The 19,114-nt window shown below is 51.0% G+C and overlaps 2 protein-coding genes across 4 annotated transcripts in view; both read right to left on the bottom strand.

Annotated features, from left to right (window-relative positions):
* Positions 1–693: 693 nt before the first annotated feature.
* On the bottom strand, positions 694–6,833 carry SAP25 (Sin3A associated protein 25). Of its 3 annotated transcripts, none has more exons than XM_069948105.1 (6): positions 6,711–6,833; positions 3,685–3,758; positions 3,511–3,596; positions 2,742–2,861; positions 2,570–2,664; positions 694–1,041 (listed from the first exon to the last, which is right to left on the bottom strand). In XM_069948105.1, exons 1-6 carry the CDS (start codon positions 6,726–6,728, stop codon positions 775–777), a joined length of 660 nt encoding a protein of 219 aa, XP_069804206.1. In that variant the 5' UTR covers positions 6,729–6,833; the 3' UTR covers positions 694–774. The 3 variants fall into 3 exon arrangements, with proteins under 3 accessions (XP_069804206.1, XP_069804355.1, XP_069804275.1); XM_069948254.1 differs by having other exon boundaries at positions 3,511–3,621; positions 3,685–3,816; positions 6,711–6,805; XM_069948174.1 differs by having other exon boundaries at positions 3,685–3,816; positions 6,711–6,805.
* A 7,620-nt stretch (positions 6,834–14,453) lies between these two features.
* Positions 14,454–19,114, bottom strand: part of LRCH4 (leucine rich repeats and calponin homology domain containing 4) — a 65,258-nt gene continuing 60,597 nt past the window's right edge. Inside the window, exon 19 of the mRNA XM_069949843.1 lies at positions 14,454–14,752. Within this exon, the coding sequence (XP_069805944.1) occupies positions 14,645–14,752 (108 nt within the window). The 3' untranslated portion in view covers positions 14,454–14,644. The remainder of the gene's footprint in view (positions 14,753–19,114) is intronic.

The following is a 19,114-nucleotide window of genomic DNA, read 5'->3' as shown; positions in this document are numbered from 1 at the left end:
CAGGGGGCGGGGCTGTGGCTACCTCTCTATATACAGGGGGCGGCGCTATGACTTCCTCTGTATACACAGGATATATAGGATATATAGGGGGCGGGGCTGTGGCTACCTCTACCTCTCTATATATATAGGGGTGGGGCTGTGACTTTCTCTCTATACACAGGATATAAAGGGGGCGGGGCTGTGACTACCTTTCTATATACAGGGGGTGGGGCTGTGACTTCCTCTCTATACACAGGATATAAAGGGGGCGGGGCTGTGACTACCTCTATATACAGGGGGCGGGGCTGTGGCTACCTTTCTATATACAGGGGGCGGCGCTATGACTTCCTCTCTATACACAGGATATAAAGGGGGCGGGGCTGTGACTACCTTTCTATATACAGGGGGTGGGGCTGTGACTACCTCTCTATACACAGGATATAAAGGGGGCGGGGCTGTGACTACCTCTCTATACATGATATAGGGGCTGTCTTGGATATAGAAGTAGATCTGGATGGTGATGGACGGCAGAGTTTGGTTTCTTGCTTCCATCACCTGTAATCATTGAGAGGTGCAGTACTCTCCCTGGCCTGCAGGTGGCGCTGTGATCTGGCCCATAGAGAACCTGTGCTATGTAGTGTCCAGTGGAGAGGCTGCGCTCCCCTGCAGAGCTGACACTCTAAAGCCAATCAATAATGTGCAGGAAGTCCGATCTGCCAGAGGATTATTGCTCCATGTATTAGGCCCTTATACCGACAACATATACATAAAACAGCAGGGGGCGGAGCTTGGGCTCTAACGTGCACAGGACGGGGCCCCAGAGGCCAAGCACAGCAGAGCGCTCACCGCCTCCAGCTCTGAGGTCATGTACGGGATGGGGGAGGAGTCTGCACACCCCAATACGGACAGCTGAGGGCTAATAGCCAGAGGGTCCCAGCCAGACTGCAGGGAGGGGGCGTCCTCCAAATCTTCTGCCTCATCAACCATAGGGTCATAAATAGAGGGAAGGATGAAGGAGGCCATGATGGGAGGCGGAGCCTGAAGACGGAAACAGCCAAGCACCTGCAACAAGAAGAGACAGAAGTGTAAGAGTTGACCCCGCCCCCTGCAGGGTGATACAGATAGGAGCTATGCGCCCAACTCCTGTATGGTAATACATATAGGAGGAGCTATGAGCCTGCCCCCTGCAGGGTAATACAGATAGGAGGAGCTATGAGCCTGACCCTGCAGGGTAATACAGATAGTGTGGTGTCCCAAAATGGGTGTTGCTATTGGTTACACCCTTCGTAAAAGCCTGTACTTTTTGAGTGTAAGTGGTGATGTAGTAGTACCAGAGTTTCGCCACAAGATATCGTTATTGTAAGTGTGTATATTCAGTTATTGCACGGCTGATGTACTTAAAGGGTTATTGCTTGTTTGTATATCACATGGATCTGTAATCTCTTTACTTCTCATATACGCACTCCTCACCCACTCACAGCACACCTTACAGGGGCTGTAGGTAGGAAGTCACATAGAGGACTTCCTAACTAGAGGGTAGAGGAAGTCTAGTGTCTTTTGCCGTTAGACTTTGTAAAGGAAGGACACAAAGCCATAACTCTCCTCAAGGTCTAGGGCTCGTGTCACCCTCTAGGACGGGTCACTGGTGGGCAATAGGTGGTACAAAAACAAAGGAGTCAAAACACGGGCACAAATATTCTGTCTTCTTTCAAGTATTCTACTTATTCTACCTGTAAAGTCCCGGCAGAGCACAGTACTACTTGCGTTGGGACTCTCTAGACATTCTCCTCTCTACTTCTCTGATCTTCTGTATTATCTGCTGCCTACTTCAAGTATGGCACTGTGATTTCTCGTCAAGCACCGTCACAGTACACACACACACACACACATTGCTTGGATCATCTCCCCTTTCTGTGGGTGGCAATACTGACCACTCCGGACCACCCTGATAAGTATCCAAGGGACCCCGCAACAGCTAGGGGAGCTATGAGCCCGCCCCCCGCAGGGTGATACAGATAGGAGGAGCTATGAGCCTGCCCCCTGCAGGGTGATACAGATAGGAGGAGCTATGATCCCGCCCCCTCCTGGGTGATACAGATAGGAGGAGCTATGAGCCTGCCCCCTGCAGGGTGATACAGATAGGAGGAGCTATTAGCCCCGCCCCCTGAGAGGTCATACAGATAGGAGGAGCTATGAGCCCCGACCACTACAGGGTGATACAGATAGGAGGAGTTATGAGCCCGCCCCCTGCAGGGTGATACATATAGGAGGAGCTATGAGCCCGCCCACTGCAGGGTGATACAGATAGGAGGAGCTATGAGCCTGACCCTGCAGGGTGATACAGATAGGAGGAGCTATGAGCCTGACCCTGCAGGGTGATACAGATAGGAGGAGTTATGAGCCCGTCCCCTGCAAGTGATACAGATAGGAGGAGCTATGAGCCCGCCCCCTGCAGGGTGATACAGATAGGAGGAGCTATGAGCCCGCCCCCTGCAGGGTGATACTGATTGGAGGAGCTATGAGCCCGCCCCCTGCAGGGTGATACTGATTGGAGGAGCTATGAACCCGCCCCCTGCAGGGTGTTACTTACACTGTGATTGGCAGATGACAGGCAGTTATACACTCGGTGTCCCGGGGGTAATAAGGGGTCGGTGTAGAAATATTCTCCGGGGTTTGCAGTGATCCCTGGATGGAGAGAGGATGATGAGGATTGTAGTACAGTGGGGGTGGAGTTAGATCATATAGTGGGCGGAGTCTGTTACCTTCCTGCCTCCTCTGCTGCATCTCCCAAGTCTCCAGGTTACGGTAAACGGCAACCGCGGCGTAATAAGCCTCAAAGGTGGGATGATGGAGGACACGACAGGTGGAGGTGAGGTCTGTGGCTGGAGGAAGGAAGGTGTCGCATCACCCATCATCATCATCACCCACCATAATCATCATCATCCATCATAATCATTACCCATCAACATCCATCATCACCCACCATAATCATCATCACCCACCGTAATCATCATCTATCATAATCATTACCCATCAACATCCATCATCACCCACCATCATCATCATCACCCACCATAATCATCATCATCCATCATAATCATTACCCATCAACATCCATCATCATCATCACCCACCGTAATCATCATCCATCATAATCATTACCCATCAACATCCATCACCCACCATAATCATCATCATCCACCATAATCATCATCACCCACCGTAATCATCATCACCCACCGTAATCATCATCCATCATAATCATTACCCATCAACATCCATCATCATCCATCATCATCACCCACCATAATCATCCATCATCATCATCCATCATCATCACCCACCATAATCTTCAGCCATCATCATCATCACCCACCATAATCATCATCCATCATCATCACCCACCATAATCATCATCCATCATCATCATCCATCATAATCATCATCATCATCTTTCACCATCACAATCATCATCCATCATCCACCAAACCATCATATACCATCACCACCATCCTCCTCCCCCCCTCCTACCTGAGGATGTTGAGCACAGCAGGGATGCGTCACACTGTGTCGGCGTCTGGGACCGATGAGGAGAAGCTTCAGGTCCATCTGCTGAGCTGAGAGGAGAGCGCAGCGTCATCACTGAGGGAGGGAAGGGGTTAATGCCACATGACATATAGCCAGTGCAGTCATGTGACCTCTCACCTGACAGAGCACTCGTCCTCCTCCTCCTCTTCTAGAGAGTCGTAGTCGTAGTCAGTGTAGTCGCAGCAAGACATCTATAGTAGATGCAGCGGTCAGACATGTGCTGCCCCTGACTGGTCACACATATAATGTCTATACAGGATGGAGAGAGGTCTCAACTCTCCTGACATCCTCTGTGCTGCTGGGACCTCCCCTATAAGATCAGCCCCCTCCTCTCCTGACATCATCTGTGCTGCTGTGACCTCTCTTATAAGATCAGCCCCCTCCTCTCCTGACATCCTCTGTGCTGCTGGGACCTCCCCTAAAAGATCAGCCCCCTCCTCTCCTGACATGCTCTGTGCTGCTGTGACCTCCCCTATAAGATCAGCCCCCTCCTCTCCTGACATCCTCTGTGCTGCTGTGACCTCCCCTATAAGATCAGAACCCTCCTCTCCTAACATCCTCTGTGCTGCTGTGACCTCTCCTATAAGATCAGCCCCCTCCTCTCCTGACATCCTCTGTTCTGCTGGGACCTCCCCTATAAGATCAGCCCCCTCCTCTCCTGACATCCTCTGTGCTGCTGTGACCTCTCCTATAAGATTAGCTCCCTCCTTTCCTGACATCCTCTGTGCTGCTGTGACCTCCTCTATAAGATCAGCCCCCTCCTCTCCTGACATCCTCTGTGCTGCTGTGACCTCCTCTATAAGATCAGCCCCCTCCTCTCCTGACATCATCTATGCTGCTGTGTCCTCCCCTATAAGATCAGCACCCTCCTCTCCTAACATCCTCTGTGCTGCTGTGACCTCTCCTATAGGATTAGCACCCTCCTCCCCTGACATCCTCTGTGCTGCTGTGACCTCCCCTATAAGATCAGCACCCTCCTCTCCTGACATCATCTATGCTGCTGTGTCCTCTCCTATAAGATCAGCCCCCTCCTCTCCTGACATCCTCTGTGCTGCTGTGACCTCCCCTATAAGATCAGCACCCTCCTCTCCTAACATCCTCTGTGCTGCTGTGACCTCTCCTATAAGATCAGCACCCTCCTCTCCTAACATCCTCTGTGCTGCTGTGACCTCCCCTATAAGATCAGCACCCTCCTCTCCTAACATCCTCTGTGCTGCTGTGACCTCTCCTATAAGATCAGCACCCTCCTCTCCTGACATCCTCTGTGCTGCTGTGACCTCTCCTATAAGATCAGCACCCTCCTCTCCTAACATCCTCTGTGCTGCTGTGACCTCTCCTATAAGATCAGCCCCCTCCTCTCCTGACATCCTCTGTGCTGCTGTGACCTCTCCTATAAGATCAGCCCCCTCCTCTCCTGACATCCTCTGTGCTGCTGTGACCTCTTCTATAAGAACAGCTCCCTCCTTTCCTGACATCCTCTGTGCTGCTGTGACCTCCTCTATAAGATCAGCCCCCTCCTCCCCTGACATCCTCTGTGCTGCTGTGACCTCCTCTATAAGATCAGCACCCTCCTCTCCTAACATCCTCTGTGCTGATGTGACGTCTCCTATAAGATCAGCACCCTCCTCTCCTGACATCCTCTGTGCAGCTGTGACCTCCTCTATAGATCAGCACCCTCCTCTCCTGACATCCTCTGTGCTGCTGTGACCTCCCCTATAAGATCAGCCCCCTCCTCCTGACATCCTCTGTGCTGCTGTGACCTCTCCTATAAGATCAGCACCCTCCTCTCCTGACGTCCTCTGTGCTGCTGGGACTTCCTCTATAAGATCAGTCCCCTCCTCTCCTGACATCCTCTGTGCAGCTGTGACCTCCTCTATAGATCAGCACCCTCCTCTCCTGACATCCCCTGTGCAGCTGTGACCCCCCATAAGATCAGCCTCATCCTCTCCTGACATCCTCTGTGCAGCTGTGACCTCCTCTATAGATCAGCCCCCTCCTCTCCTGACATCCTCTGTGCTGCTGTGACCCCCCTATAAGATCAGCCTCCTCCTCTCCTGACCCCTCCTGAGTGAGCACTGACTCCTCTTCAATGACCACTGATCCTCCTGAGTGACCACTGATCCTTCCTGAGTGACCACTGACCCCTCCTGAGTGACCAATAATCCCTCCTGAGTGACCACTGACCCCTCCTGAGTGACCACTGAGCCCTCCTGAGTGACCACTGAGCCCTCCTGAGTGACCACTGACCCCTCCTGGGTGACCACTGACCCCTCCTGAGTGACCACTGAGCCCTCCTGAGTGACCACTGACCCCTCCTGGGTGACCACTGACCCCTCCTGGGTGACCACTGACCCCTCCTGGGTGACCACTGAGCCCTCCTGAGTGACCACTGAGCCCTCCTGAGTGACCACTGATCCCTCCTGAGTGACCACTGATCCTTCCTGAGTGACCACTGATCCTTCCTGAGTGACCACTGATCCCTCCTGGGTGACCACTGACCCCTCCTGAGTGACCACTGATCCCTCCTGAGTGACCACTGACCCCTCCTGAGTGACCACTGACCCCTCCTGAGTGACCACTGATCCTTCCTGAGTGACCACTGATCCTTCCTGAGTGACCACTGATCCCTCCTGGGTGACCACTGACCCCTCCTGAGTGATCACTGACCCCTCCTTAGTGACCACTGATCCTCATGAGTGACCACTGACCCCTCCTAAGTGACCACTGACCCCTCCTAAGTGACCACTGATCCCTCCTGAGTGACCACTGACCCCTCCTGAGTGACCACTGACCCCTCCTGAGTGACCACTGACCCCTCCTGAGTGAACACTGACCCCTCCTTAGTGACCACTGATCCTCCTAAGTGACCACTGACCCCTCCTGAGTGACCACTGACCCCTCCTGAGTGACCACTGACCCTCCTGAGTGACCACTGACCCTCCTGAGTGACCACTGACCCCTCCTGAGTCACCACTGACCCCTCCTGAGTGACCACTGACCCCTCCTGAGTGACCACTGATCCTCCTGAGTGACCACTGATCCTCCTGAGTGACCACTAACCCCTCCTGAGTGACCACTAACCCCTCCTGAGTGACCACTGATCCTCCTGAGTGACCACTAACCCCTCCTGAGTGACCACTTACCTCTGAGCCTGCACTCATCCTTTCCAGTCCCCACCAACAAAGATACTTTCTCAGAATTACCAGTGCAATTTCCCGCTGCGCCACCAGGGGTCAATGCCTATAGAGTAATGCCCACAGCGCCATCTACAGGCTCCTGCGTGATATCGGGGTAATCTGCGCCTGTGGGAGGGAAACACTCGGGGGGAGACCTGTGGGAGGGAAACACTCGGGGAGAGACCTGTGGGGGGGAAACACTCGGGGGAAGACCTGTGGGAGGGAAACACTCGGGGGGAGACCTGTGGGAGGGAAACACTCGGGGGGAGACCTGTGGGGGGGAAACACTCGGGGGGGGGGGGGGGAAACACTCGGGGAGAGACCTGTAGGAGGGAAACACTCGGGGAGAGACCTGTGGGAGGGAAACACTCGGGGAGAGACCTGTGGGAGGGAAACACTCGGGGGGAGACATGTGGGGGGGAAACACTCGGGGGGAGATCTGTGGGGGGGAAACACTCGGGGGGAGATCTGTGGGGGGGAAACACTCGGGGGAAGACCTGTGGGGGGCGCTCGGAAGCCGCTACTACAACCTCCAGCAGTTTTTAGAGGAGTCAACCTTAGGCCCTGTTCACACTGAGGTGATTCCATTGAGAGTTCTGTGTAGAAACCACACCATGCTTCCTCTATAATGATGAGTAATGTGATGGAGCCTGGTCACATGATCCGTAAAATAACGCAGGTAATTGTTCAAATCCACAACCCAAAGGAGTAGAAGACCATATATATATACAGTATATACAGCTATAACCTAGGTATATACTGTATTAGGGATGCACGATGCACCGAAATATCGATACTACTATCGATATTTCGGGCAAAAAAACCGTTCGATACCAGGATTTCCTGGTATCGAAACTTTAAGTTAAGCAGAGAACACGGTGGGCGGCTAGCTGAGCGCCGGCCGTGTTCTCTATGTGCCTCCCCCTGCCCCCTGCAGTCTCCTCCTCTTCTTTCCCTCCCTCCGCTCCCATTGGCGCCAATTTCAAATAGCCGGCACTTAGCTATTGCTAGTGCCGGCTATTTAAGTGTATAGATGCCGCTGTCACACTGACAGCGGTATCTGACCCCTCCTGAGCCCGCTCCATATGCTGCAGGGGTCGGCTACTGTGTGTAACAGACCCCCGCTGCTGGTGTCTCTCTGATAACAGAGTCCGGCTCCGCCAGACTCTGTTATCAGAGAGATGATTTATGCGGAGGAGCCGGAGCTGCACGGAGAGCGGCTGGAGAGGGAGAGCGGGAGAGGAGGACGGAGGAGAAGGCTGGAGGGACAGCGGGAGGTCCGGGAGAGAGGACGGAGGAGAAGGCTGGAGGGAGAGCGGGATGTCCGGGAGAGAGGACGGAGGAGAAGGCTGGAGGGAGAGCGGGATGTCCGGGAGAGGAGCCGGAGCTGCACAGAAGAGAGCGGGAGGTCACGGAGAGAGGAGGACGGAGAAGGCTGGAGGTGGGGAGGATGAAGAGGGAGAGCGGGGGTCTGTTAGATCCGGGAGAGGAGGCCGGGGGAAGTGCAGCACATGTGAGGATCCAGCCGGCTGGCAGGTGGGGGAGGTGGCCGGGGCTGAGAGGAGCAGATAAGATCGGCTGTAGTGTGTGGGATCCTGTGTAACCTCTTCTCTTCCTCCGCAATCTTGGTAACTGGTGCAGCAGAGCTGTCTTAGTGGTGGGTGGTGCAGGAGAGCTGTCTTAGTGGTGGGTGGTGCAGGAGAGCTGTCTTAGTGATATCGGATGTAGCAGAGCTGTCTTAGTGATATCGGATGTAGCAGAGCTGTCTTAGTGATATCGGATGTAGCGGAGCTGTCTTAGTGTTATCTGATGTAGCAGAGCTGTCTTAGTGATAGCTGATGTAGCAGAGCTGTCTTAGTGATAGCTGATGCAGCAGAGCTGTCTTAGTGATAGCTGATGTAGCAGAGCTGTCTTAGTGATATCGGATGTAGCAGAGCTGTCTTAGTGATATCGGATGTAGCAGAGCTGTCTTAGTGATATCGGATGTAGCAGAGCTGTCTTAGTGATAGCTGATGCAGCAGAGCTGTCTTAGTGATAGCTGATGCAGCAGAGCTGTCTTAGTGATAGCTGATGTAGCAGAGCTGTCTTAGTGATATCGGATGTAGCAGAGCTGTCTTAGTGATATCGGATGTAGCAGAGCTGTCTTAGTGTTATCTGATGTAGCAGAGCTGTCTTAGTGATAGCTGATGTAGCAGAGCTGTCTTAGTGATAGCTGATGTAGCAGAGCTGTCTTAGTGATAGCTGATGCAGCAGAGCTGTCTTAGTGATAGCTGATGTAGCAGAGCTGTCTTAGTGATATCGGATGTAGCAGAGCTGTCTTAGTGATAGCTGATGTAGCAGAGCTGTCTTAGTGATATCGGATGTAGCAGAGCTGTCTTAGTGATATCGGATGTAGCAGAGCTGTCTTAGTGATAGCGGATGCAGCAGAGCTGTCTTAGTGGTGGGTGGTGCAGGAGAGCTGTCTTAGTGATAGCTGATGTAGCAGAGCTGTCTTAGTGATAGCTGATGCAGCAGAGCTGTCTTAGTGATAGCTGATGTAGCAGAGCTGTCTTAGTGATAGCTGATGTAGCAGAGCTGTCTTAGTGATAGCTGATGTAGCAGAGCTGTCTTAGTGATAGCTGATGCAGCAGAGCTGTCTTAGTGATAGCTGATGTAGCAGAGCTGTCTTAGTGATAGCTGATGTAGCAGAGCTGTCTTAGTGATAGCTGATGTAGCAGAGCTGTCTTAGTGATAGCTGATGTAGCAGAGCTGTCTTAGTGATAGCTGATGTAGCAGAGCTGTCTTAGTGATAGCTGATGTAGCAGAGCTGTCTTAGTGATATCGGATGTAGCAGAGCTGTCTTAGTGATATCGGATGTAGCAGAGCTGTCTTAGTGATAGCTGATGCAGCAGAGCTGTCTTAGTGATAGCTGATGCAGCAGAGCTGTCTTAGTGATAGCTGGTGCAGGAGAGCTGTCTTAGTGATAGCTGATGTAGCAGAGCTGTCTTAGTGATAGCTGATGTAGCAGAGCTGTCTTAGTGATAGCTGATGTAGCAGAGCTGTCTTAGTGATAGCTGATGTAGCAGAGCTGTCTTAGTGATAGCTGATGTAGCAGAGCTGTCTTAGTGATAGCTGATGTAGCAGAGCTGTCTTAGTGATAGCTGATGTAGCAGAGCTGTCTTAGTGATAGCTGATGTAGCAGAGCTGTCTTAGTGATAGCTGATGTAGCAGAGCTGTCTTAGTGATAGCTGATGTAGCAGAGCTGTCTTAGTGATAGCTGATGTAGCAGAGCTGTCTTAGTGATAGCTGATGCAGCAGAGCTGTCTTAGTGATAGCTGATGCAGCAGAGCTGTCTTAGTGATAGCTGATGCAGCAGAGCTGTCTTAGTGATAGCTGATGCAGCAGAGCTGTCTTAGTGATAGCTGATGCAGCAGAGCTGTCTTAGTGATAGCTGATGCAGCAGAGCTGTCTTAGTGATAGCTGATGCAGCAGAGCTGTCTTAGTGATAGCTGATGTAGCAGAGCTGTCTTAGTGATATCGGATGTAGCAGAGCTGTCTTAGTGATAGCTGATGTAGCAGAGCTGTCTTAGTGATAGCTGATGTAGCAGAGCTGTCTTAGTGATATCGGATGTAGCAGAGCTGTCTTAGTGATAGCTGATGCAGCAGAGCTGTCTTAGTGATAGCTGATGCAGCAGAGCTGTCTTAGTGATAGCTGATGTAGCAGAGCTGTCTTAGTGATAGCTGATGCAGCAGAGCTGTCTTAGTGATAGCTGATGTAGCAGAGCTGTCTTAGTGATATCGGATGTAGCAGAGCTGTCTTAGTGATATCGGATGTAGCAGAGCTGTCTTAGTGTTATCTGATGCAGCAGAGCTGTCTTAGTGTTATCTGATGCAGCAGAGCTGTCTTAGTGATAGCTGATGTAGCAGAGCTGTCTTAGTGATAGCTGATGTAGCAGAGCTGTCTTAGTGATAGCTGATGCAGCAGAGCTGTCTTAGTGATAGCTGATGCAGCAGAGCTGTCTTAGTGATAGCTGATGTAGCAGAGCTGTCTTAGTGATAGCTGATGTAGCAGAGCTGTCTTAGTGATAGCTGATGCAGCAGAGCTGTCTTAGTGATAGCTGATGTAGCAGAGCTGTCTTAGTGATAGCTGATGCAGCAGAGCTGTCTTAGTGATAGCTGATGCAGCAGAGCTGTCTTAGTGATATCGGATGCAGCAGAGCTGTCTTAGTGATAGCTGATGCAGCAGAGCTGTCTTAGTGATAGCTGATGCAGCAGAGCTGTCTTAGTGATAGCTGATGCAGCAGAGCTGTCTTAGTGATATCGGATGTAGCAGAGCTGTCTTAGTGATATCGGATGTAGCAGAGCTGTCTTAGTGATATCGGATGTAGCAGAGCTGTCTTAGTGTTATCTGATGTAGCAGAGCTGTCTTAGTGATAGCTGATGTAGCAGAGCTGTCTTAGTGATAGCTGATGCAGCAGAGCTGTCTTAGTGATAGCTGATGCAGCAGAGCTGTCTTAGTGATAGCTGATGCAGCAGAGCTGTCTTAGTGATAGCTGATGCAGCAGAGCTGTCTTAGTGATAGCTGATGCAGCAGAGCTGTCTTAGTGATAGCTGATGCAGCAGAGCTGTCTTAGTGATAGCTGATGCAGCAGAGCTGTCTTAGTGATAGCTGATGCAGCAGAGCTGTCTTAGTGATAGCTGATGCAGCAGAGCTGTCTTAGTGATAGCTGATGCAGCAGAGCTGTCTTAGTGATATCGGATGCAGCAGAGCTGTCTTAGTGATAGCTGATGCAGCAGAGCTGTCTTAGACAGATATCACTAACTTTATTTTTAACACAATAAAATAAAAATAGGCCAAAAATTGGTATCACTGTAATAGTGCAGGGGTATTATATTTCTACCATTTTTTTTTTTTTTTCTTTTATACTTTACTAAGTATCGAACTGGTATTGAGTATCGAAATAAAAAAGTTAGTATCGGTATCGAACTCAAAATTCTGGTATCGTGACATTTATATAATTATACATGTACAGCCGGTATAACCTGTGGATCCCCTGTATATAATTATATGTGTACAGCTGGTATAACCTGGGTATATACTGTATATAATTATATAGGTACAGCTGGTATAACCTGGGTATATACTGTATATAATTATATATGTACAGCTGGTATAACCTGTGGATCCCCTGTATATAATTATATGTGTACAGCTGGTATAACCTGGGTATATACTGTATATAATTATATATGTACAGCTGGTATAACCTGTGGATCCCCTGTATATAATTATATATATGTACAGCTGGTATAACCTGGGTATATACTGTATATAATTATATATGTACAGCTGGTATAACCTGGGTATATACTGTATATAATTACATAGGTACAGCTGGTATAACCTGTGGATCCCCTGTATATAATTATATATGTACAGCTGGTATAACCTGGGTATATACTGTATATAATTATATATGTACAGCTGGTATAACCTGTGGATCCCCTGTATATAATTATATATGTACAGCTGGTATAACCTGGGTATCTCCTGTATATAAGTATATATGTACAGCTGGTATAACCTGGGTATATACTGTATATAATTATATATGTACAGCTGGTATAACCTGTGGATCCCCTGTATATAATTATATATGTACAGCTGGTATAACCTGGGTATATACTGTATATAATTATATATGTACAGGTGGTATAACCTGGGTATATACTGTATATAATTATATATGTACAGCTGGTATAACCTGGGTATATACTGTATATAATTATATGTATACAGCTGGTATAACCTGGGTATATACTGTATATAATTATATGTGTACAGCTGGTATAACCTGGGTATATACTGTATATAATTATATATGTACAGCTGGTATAACCTGGGTATATACTGTATATAATTATATATGTACAGCTGGTATAACCTGGGTATATACTGTATATAATTATACATGTACAGCCGGTATAACCTGGGGATCTCCTGTATATAATTATATATGTACAGCTGGTATAACCTGGGTATATACTGTATATAATTATATATGTACAGCTGGTATAACCTGTGGATCCCCTGTATATAATTATATATGTACAGCTGGTATAACCTGGGTATATACTGTATATAATTATATATGTACAGCTGGTATAACCTGTGGATCCCCTGTATATAATTATATATGTACAGCTGGTATAACCTGGGTATATACTGTATATAATTATATATGTACAGCTGGTATAACCTGGGTATATCCTGTGTATAATTACATATGTACAGCTGGTATAACCTGGGTATATACTGTATATAATTATATATGTACAGCTGGTATAACCTGGGTATATACTGTATATAATTATATATGTACAGCTGGTATAACCTGGGTATCTCCTGTATATAATTATATGTGTACAGCTGGTATAACCTGGGTATATACTGTATATAATTATATGTGTACAGCTGGTATAACCTGTGGATCCCCTGTATATAATTATATGTGTACAGCTGGTATAACCTGGGTATATACTGTATATAATTATATAGGTACAGCTGGTATAACCTGGGTATATACTGTATATAATTATATATGTACAGCTGGTATAACCTGGGTATATACTGTATATAATTATATATGTACAGCTGGTATAACCTGGGTATATACTGTATATAATTATATATGTACAGCTGGTATAACCTGGGTATATACTGTATATAATTATATATGTACAGCTGGTATAACCTGTGGATCCCCTGTATATAATTATATAGGTACAGCTGGTATAACCTGGGTATATACTGTATATAATTATATATGTACAGCTGGTATAACCTGTGGATCCCCTGTATATAATATATATGTGTACAGCTGGTATAACCTGGGTATCTCCTGTATATAAGTATATATATACTGCTGGTATAACCTGAGTATATACTGTATATAATTATATAGGTACAGCTGGTATAACCTGGGTATATACTGTATATAATTATATATGTACAGCTGGTACAACCTGGGTATATACTGTTTATAATTATATATGTACAGCTGCTCTAACCTGGGTATATACTGTATATAATTATATATGTACAGCCGGTATAACCTGGGTATATACTGTATATCATTATAGATGTACAGCTGGTATAACCTGGGGATCTTCTGTATATAATTGTATATGTACAGCCGGTATAACCTGGGTATCTCTTGGTATATACTATATAGTGTCCTGTACAGTGTGATATCATATAATGGACACCTTGGTGATTACAGGACACTCGGGGACTCGCAGTTACATTGGTCTGTGAAGTGTGACTTTATTTACACGTACGTAGCGAGTGATATAGAACATGGAATGTATGATGAGGGGCGGAGCATCTTCTGATATAATCCTGTTATATAATAAGTTCCCTTCTTGCTCCTATGTACAGACCTGTGTGTAGTCGCGGTCAGGTCCTGAATTTCAGCAGAGAAAGAATCATGAGATGGACAGGGGGAGGGGTCAGAGAGAATATACATCAAAGATCACCAGGCCCTGCCCAGAAACAACCGCAGGCTACACACAAGACTTAAAGGGGTTATCCAGCACTACAAAAACATGGCCACTTTCCCCCTACTGTTGTCTCCAGATTGGGCGGGGTTTTGAAACTCAGTTCCATTAAAGTAAATGGAGCTTAATTGCAAACCGCACCTGAACTGGAGACAAGAGTAGGGGGAAAAGTGGCCATGTTTTTGTAGTGCTGGATAACCCCTTTAATAGTGACATCAACGATAAAACATTACTCCGCCTACATCTCTCTGCCCCACATAGGCTCCTCCCCCTTCAGCAGTGGCACTCTCCCTGTGGGATGTTCTCCGGGTCCGGCTTGGCTCCTTCATACAGGTGGTGTGTGGTGTGATCTGCTTCCCTTCTTAAGGTTTTGGGGATCTCATACTGTGCCGGAACAGCGACTGCACCGTGATGAACAATCGGCTCAATCCTTCACCTTCCAGGATGTCATGAGGAGAACATAGGTCGTCCTGGGAGGGAGGAAGGACAGGAGGAGATGGGGGAGGAAGAGGACAACAGGACAGGAGGGTGGACAGGGGGAGGAAGAGGACAACAGGACAGGAGGGTGGACAGGGGGAGGAAGAGGACAACAGGACAGGAGGGTGGACAGGAGGAGGAAGAGGACAACAGGACAGGAGGGTGGACAGGGGGAGGAAGAGGACAACAGGACAGGAGGGTGGACAGGGGGAGGAAGAGGACAACAGGACAGGAGGGTGGACAGGGGGAGAAGGAGGACAACAGGACAGGAGGGTGGACAGGGGGAGAAGGAGGACAACAGGACAGGAGGGTGGACAGGGGGAGGAAGAGGACAACAGGACAGGAGGGTGGACAGGGGGAGAAGGAGGACAACAGGATAGGAGGGTGGACAGGGGGAGAAGGAGGACAACAGGACAGGAGGGTGGACAGGAGGAGGAAGAGGACAACAGAACAGGAGGGTGGACAGGAGGAGGAAGAGGACAACAGGACAGGAGGGTGGACAGGGGGAGAAGGAGGACAACAGGACAGGAGGGTGGACAGGGGGAGGAAGAGGACAACAGGACAGGAGGGTGGACAGGAGGAGGAAGAGGACAACAGGACAGGAGGGTGGACAGGAGGAGGAAGAGGACAACAGGACAGGAGGGTGGACAGGGGGAGGAAGAGGACAACAGGACAGGAGGGAGGACAGGAGGGTGGACAGGAGGAGGAAGAGGACAACAGGACAGGAGGGTGGACAGGGGGAGAAGGAGGAAGAGGACAACAGGATAGGAGGGTGGACAGGGGGAGAAGGAGGACAACAGGACAGGAGGGTGGACAGGGGGAGGAAGAGGACAACAGGACAGGAGGGTGGACAGGGGGAGAAGGAGGACAACAGGACAGGAGGGTGGACAGGGGGAGAAGGAGGACAACAGGACAGGAGGGTGGACAGGGGGAAGAAGAGGACAACAGGACAGGAGGGTGGACAGGGGGAGAAGGAGGACAACAGGATAGGAGGGTGGACAGGGGGAGAAGGAGGACAACAGGACAGGAGGGTGGACAGGAGGAGGAAGAGGACAACAGAACAGGAGGGTGGACAGGAGGAGGAAGAGGACAACAGGACAGGAGGGTGGACAGGGGGAGAAGGAGGACAACAGGACAGGAGGGTGGACAGGGGAGGAAGAGGGACAACAGGACAGGAGGGTGGACAGGAGGAGGAAGAGGACAACAGGACAGGAGGGTGGACAGGAGGAGGAAGAGGACAACAGGACAGGAGGGTGGACAGGGGGAGGAAGAGGACAACAGGACAGGAGGGTGGACAGGGGGAGGAAGAGGACAACAGAACAGGAGGGTGGACAGGGGGAGAAGGAGGACAACAGGACAGGAGGGTGGACAGGGGGAGGAAGAGGACAACAGGACAGGAGGGTGGACAGGAGGAGGAAGAGGACAACAGGACAGGAGGGTGGACAGGAGGAGGAAGAGGACAACAGGACAGGAGGGTGGACAGGGGGAGGAAGAGGACAACAGGACAGGAGGGTGGACAGGGGGAGAAGGAGGACAACAGGACAGGAGGGTGGACAGGGGGAGGAAGAGGACAACAGGACAGGAGGGTGGACAGGGGGAGGAAGAGGACAACAGGACAGGAGGGTGGACAGGAGGAGGAAGAGGACAACAGGACAGGAGGGTGGACAGGAGGAGGAAGAGGACAACAGGACAGGAGGGTGGACAGGGGGAGGAAGAGGACAACAGGACAGGAGGGAGGACAGGAGGGTGGACAGGAGGAGGAAGAGGACAACAGGACAGGAGGGTGGACAGGGGGAGAAGGAGGAAGAGGACAACAGGATAGGAGGGTGGACAGGGGGAGAAGGAGGACAACAGGACAGGAGGGTGGACAGGGGGAGGAAGAGGACAACAGGACAGGAGGGTGGACAGGGGGAGAAGGAGGACAACAGGACAGGAGGGTGGACAGGGGAGAAGGAGGACAACAGGACAGGAGGGTGGACAGGGGGAAGAAGAGGACAACAGGACAGGAGGGTGGACAGGGGGAGAAGGAGGACAACAGGACAGGAGGGTGGACAGGGGGGAAGGAGGACAACAGGACAGGAGGGTGGACAGGAGGAGGAAGAGGACAACAGAACAGGAGGGTGGACAGGAGGAGGAAGAGGACAACAGGACAGGAGGGTGGACAGGGGGAGAAGGAGGACAACAGGACAGGAGGGTGGACAGGGGGAGGAAGAGGACAACAGGACAGGAGGGTGGACAGGAGGAGGAAGAGGACAACAGGACAGGAGGGTGGACAGGAGGAGGAAGAGGACAACAGGACAGGAGGGTGGACAGGGGAGGAAGAGGACAACAGGACAGGAGGGTGGACAGGGGGAGGAAGAGGACAACAGAACAGGAGGGTGGACAGGGGGAGAAGGAGGACAACAGGACAGGAGGGTGGACAGGGGGAGGAAGAGGACAACAGGACAGGAGGGTGGACAGGAGGAGGAAGAGGACAACAGGACAGGAGGGTGGACAGGAGGAGGAAGAGGACAACAGGACAGGAGGGTGGACAGGGGGAGGAAGAGGACAACAGGACAGGAGGGTGGACAGGAGGAGGAAGAGGACAACAGGACAGGAGGGTGGACAGGAGGAGGAAGAGGACAACAGGATAGGAGGGTGGACAGGGGGAGAAGGAGGACAACAGGACAGGAGGGTGGACAGGAGGAGGAAGAGGACAACAGGACAGGAGGGTGGACAGGGGGAGGAAGAGGACAACAGGACAGGAGGGTGGACAGGAGGAGATGGGGGAGGAAGAGGACAACAGGACAGGAGGGTGGACAGGGGGAGAAGGAGGACAACAGGACAGGAGGGTGGACAGGAGGAGGAGGAGGAAGAGGACAACAGGACAGGAGGGTGGACAGGAGGAGATGGGGGAGGAAGAGGACAACAGGACAGGAGGGTGGACAGGAGGAGATGGGGGAGGAAGAGGACAACAGGACAGGAGGGTGGACAGGAGGAGATGGGGGAGGAAGAGGACAACAGGACAGGAGGGTGGACAGGGGGAGGAAGAGGACAACAGGACAGGAGGGTGGACAGGGGGAGGAAGAGGACAACAGGACAGGAGGGTGGACAGGGGGAGGAAGAGGACAACAGGACAGGAGGGTGGACGGGGGAGAAGGAGGACAACAGGACAGGAGGGTGGACAGGGGGAGGAAGAGGACAACAGGACAGGAGGGTGGACGGGGGAGAAGGAGGACAACAGGACAGGAGGGTGGACAGGAGGAGGAAGAGGACAACAGGACAGGAGGGTGGACAGGGGGAGGAAGAGGACAACAGGACAGGAGGGTGGACAGGGGGAGGAAGAGGACAACAGGACAGGAGGGTGGACAGGGGGAGAAGTAGGACAACAGGACAGGAGGGTGGACAGGGGGAGAAGTAGGACAACAGGACAGGAGGGTGGACAGGGGGAGGAAGAGGACAACAGGACAGGAGGGTGGACAGGGGGAGAAGTAGGACAACAGGACAGGAGGGTGGACAGGGGGAGGAAGAGGACAACAGGACAGGAGGGTGGACAGGGGGAGGAAGAAGTGGACAGGAGACAGCAGGGGAGGAGGAGACCGAAAGGAGAAAGGACAGGAGGAGTCGGGGGAGGAAGAGGACAAGAGGAGGCATGGGAGGAAGAGGTGGACAGGAGACAGCAGGGGAGGAGGAGACCGACAGGAGGAAGGACAGGAGCAGTCGGGGGAGGAAGAGGACAACAGGACAGGAGGGTGGACAGGAGACAGCAGGGGAGAAGGAGACCGACAGGAGGGAGGACAGGGGGAGGCGGGGGAGAAAGAGGACAACAGGACAGGAAAGTGGTCAGGAGGAAAAGGACAGGAGACGGCAGGGGAGAGGAGGATGACAGGACAGGAGATGGCAGGGGGAGAGGAGGATGACAGGACAGGAGACGGCAGGGGAGGAAAAGACCAACAGGAGGGAGGACAGGAGTAAACAGGGAAGAGGGAGGACAACAGGAGGAGGCGGGGGAGGAAGAGGACAACAAGACAGGAGGTGGCAGGGGAAGAGGACAATAGGTCAGGAACAGCCATGTTGGAGAGGGGCACAACAGGGTATTAGGACAGGGACAGAGTGGGTTGAGAGGAAGTCACCAGTGTAAACAAGGAGGAGGAAGAGACATAAGGGCAGCAGTATAGAGAAGAGGATTAGCAAGAATGGGGAAGAGAAGATTGGTGAATCATGGAGACAGATGACATCATGCACAGGTTTATTACATCATGTGACTGTGATAGAGGAAGAGACATAAGAACAGCAGTATGTCTCCCCCATTCTATGAGACCGCACGCTGTGATAGAGGAGGAGGAGGTGCAGCAACATGTCCCCCCAGTCTATGA

This window comes from Dendropsophus ebraccatus, chromosome 1, assembly GCF_027789765.1.
Source record: "Dendropsophus ebraccatus isolate aDenEbr1 chromosome 1, aDenEbr1.pat, whole genome shotgun sequence".
Lineage (NCBI taxonomy): Eukaryota > Metazoa > Chordata > Amphibia > Anura > Hylidae > Dendropsophus > Dendropsophus ebraccatus.
This window is presented reverse-complemented; position numbering and strand designations above follow the sequence as displayed.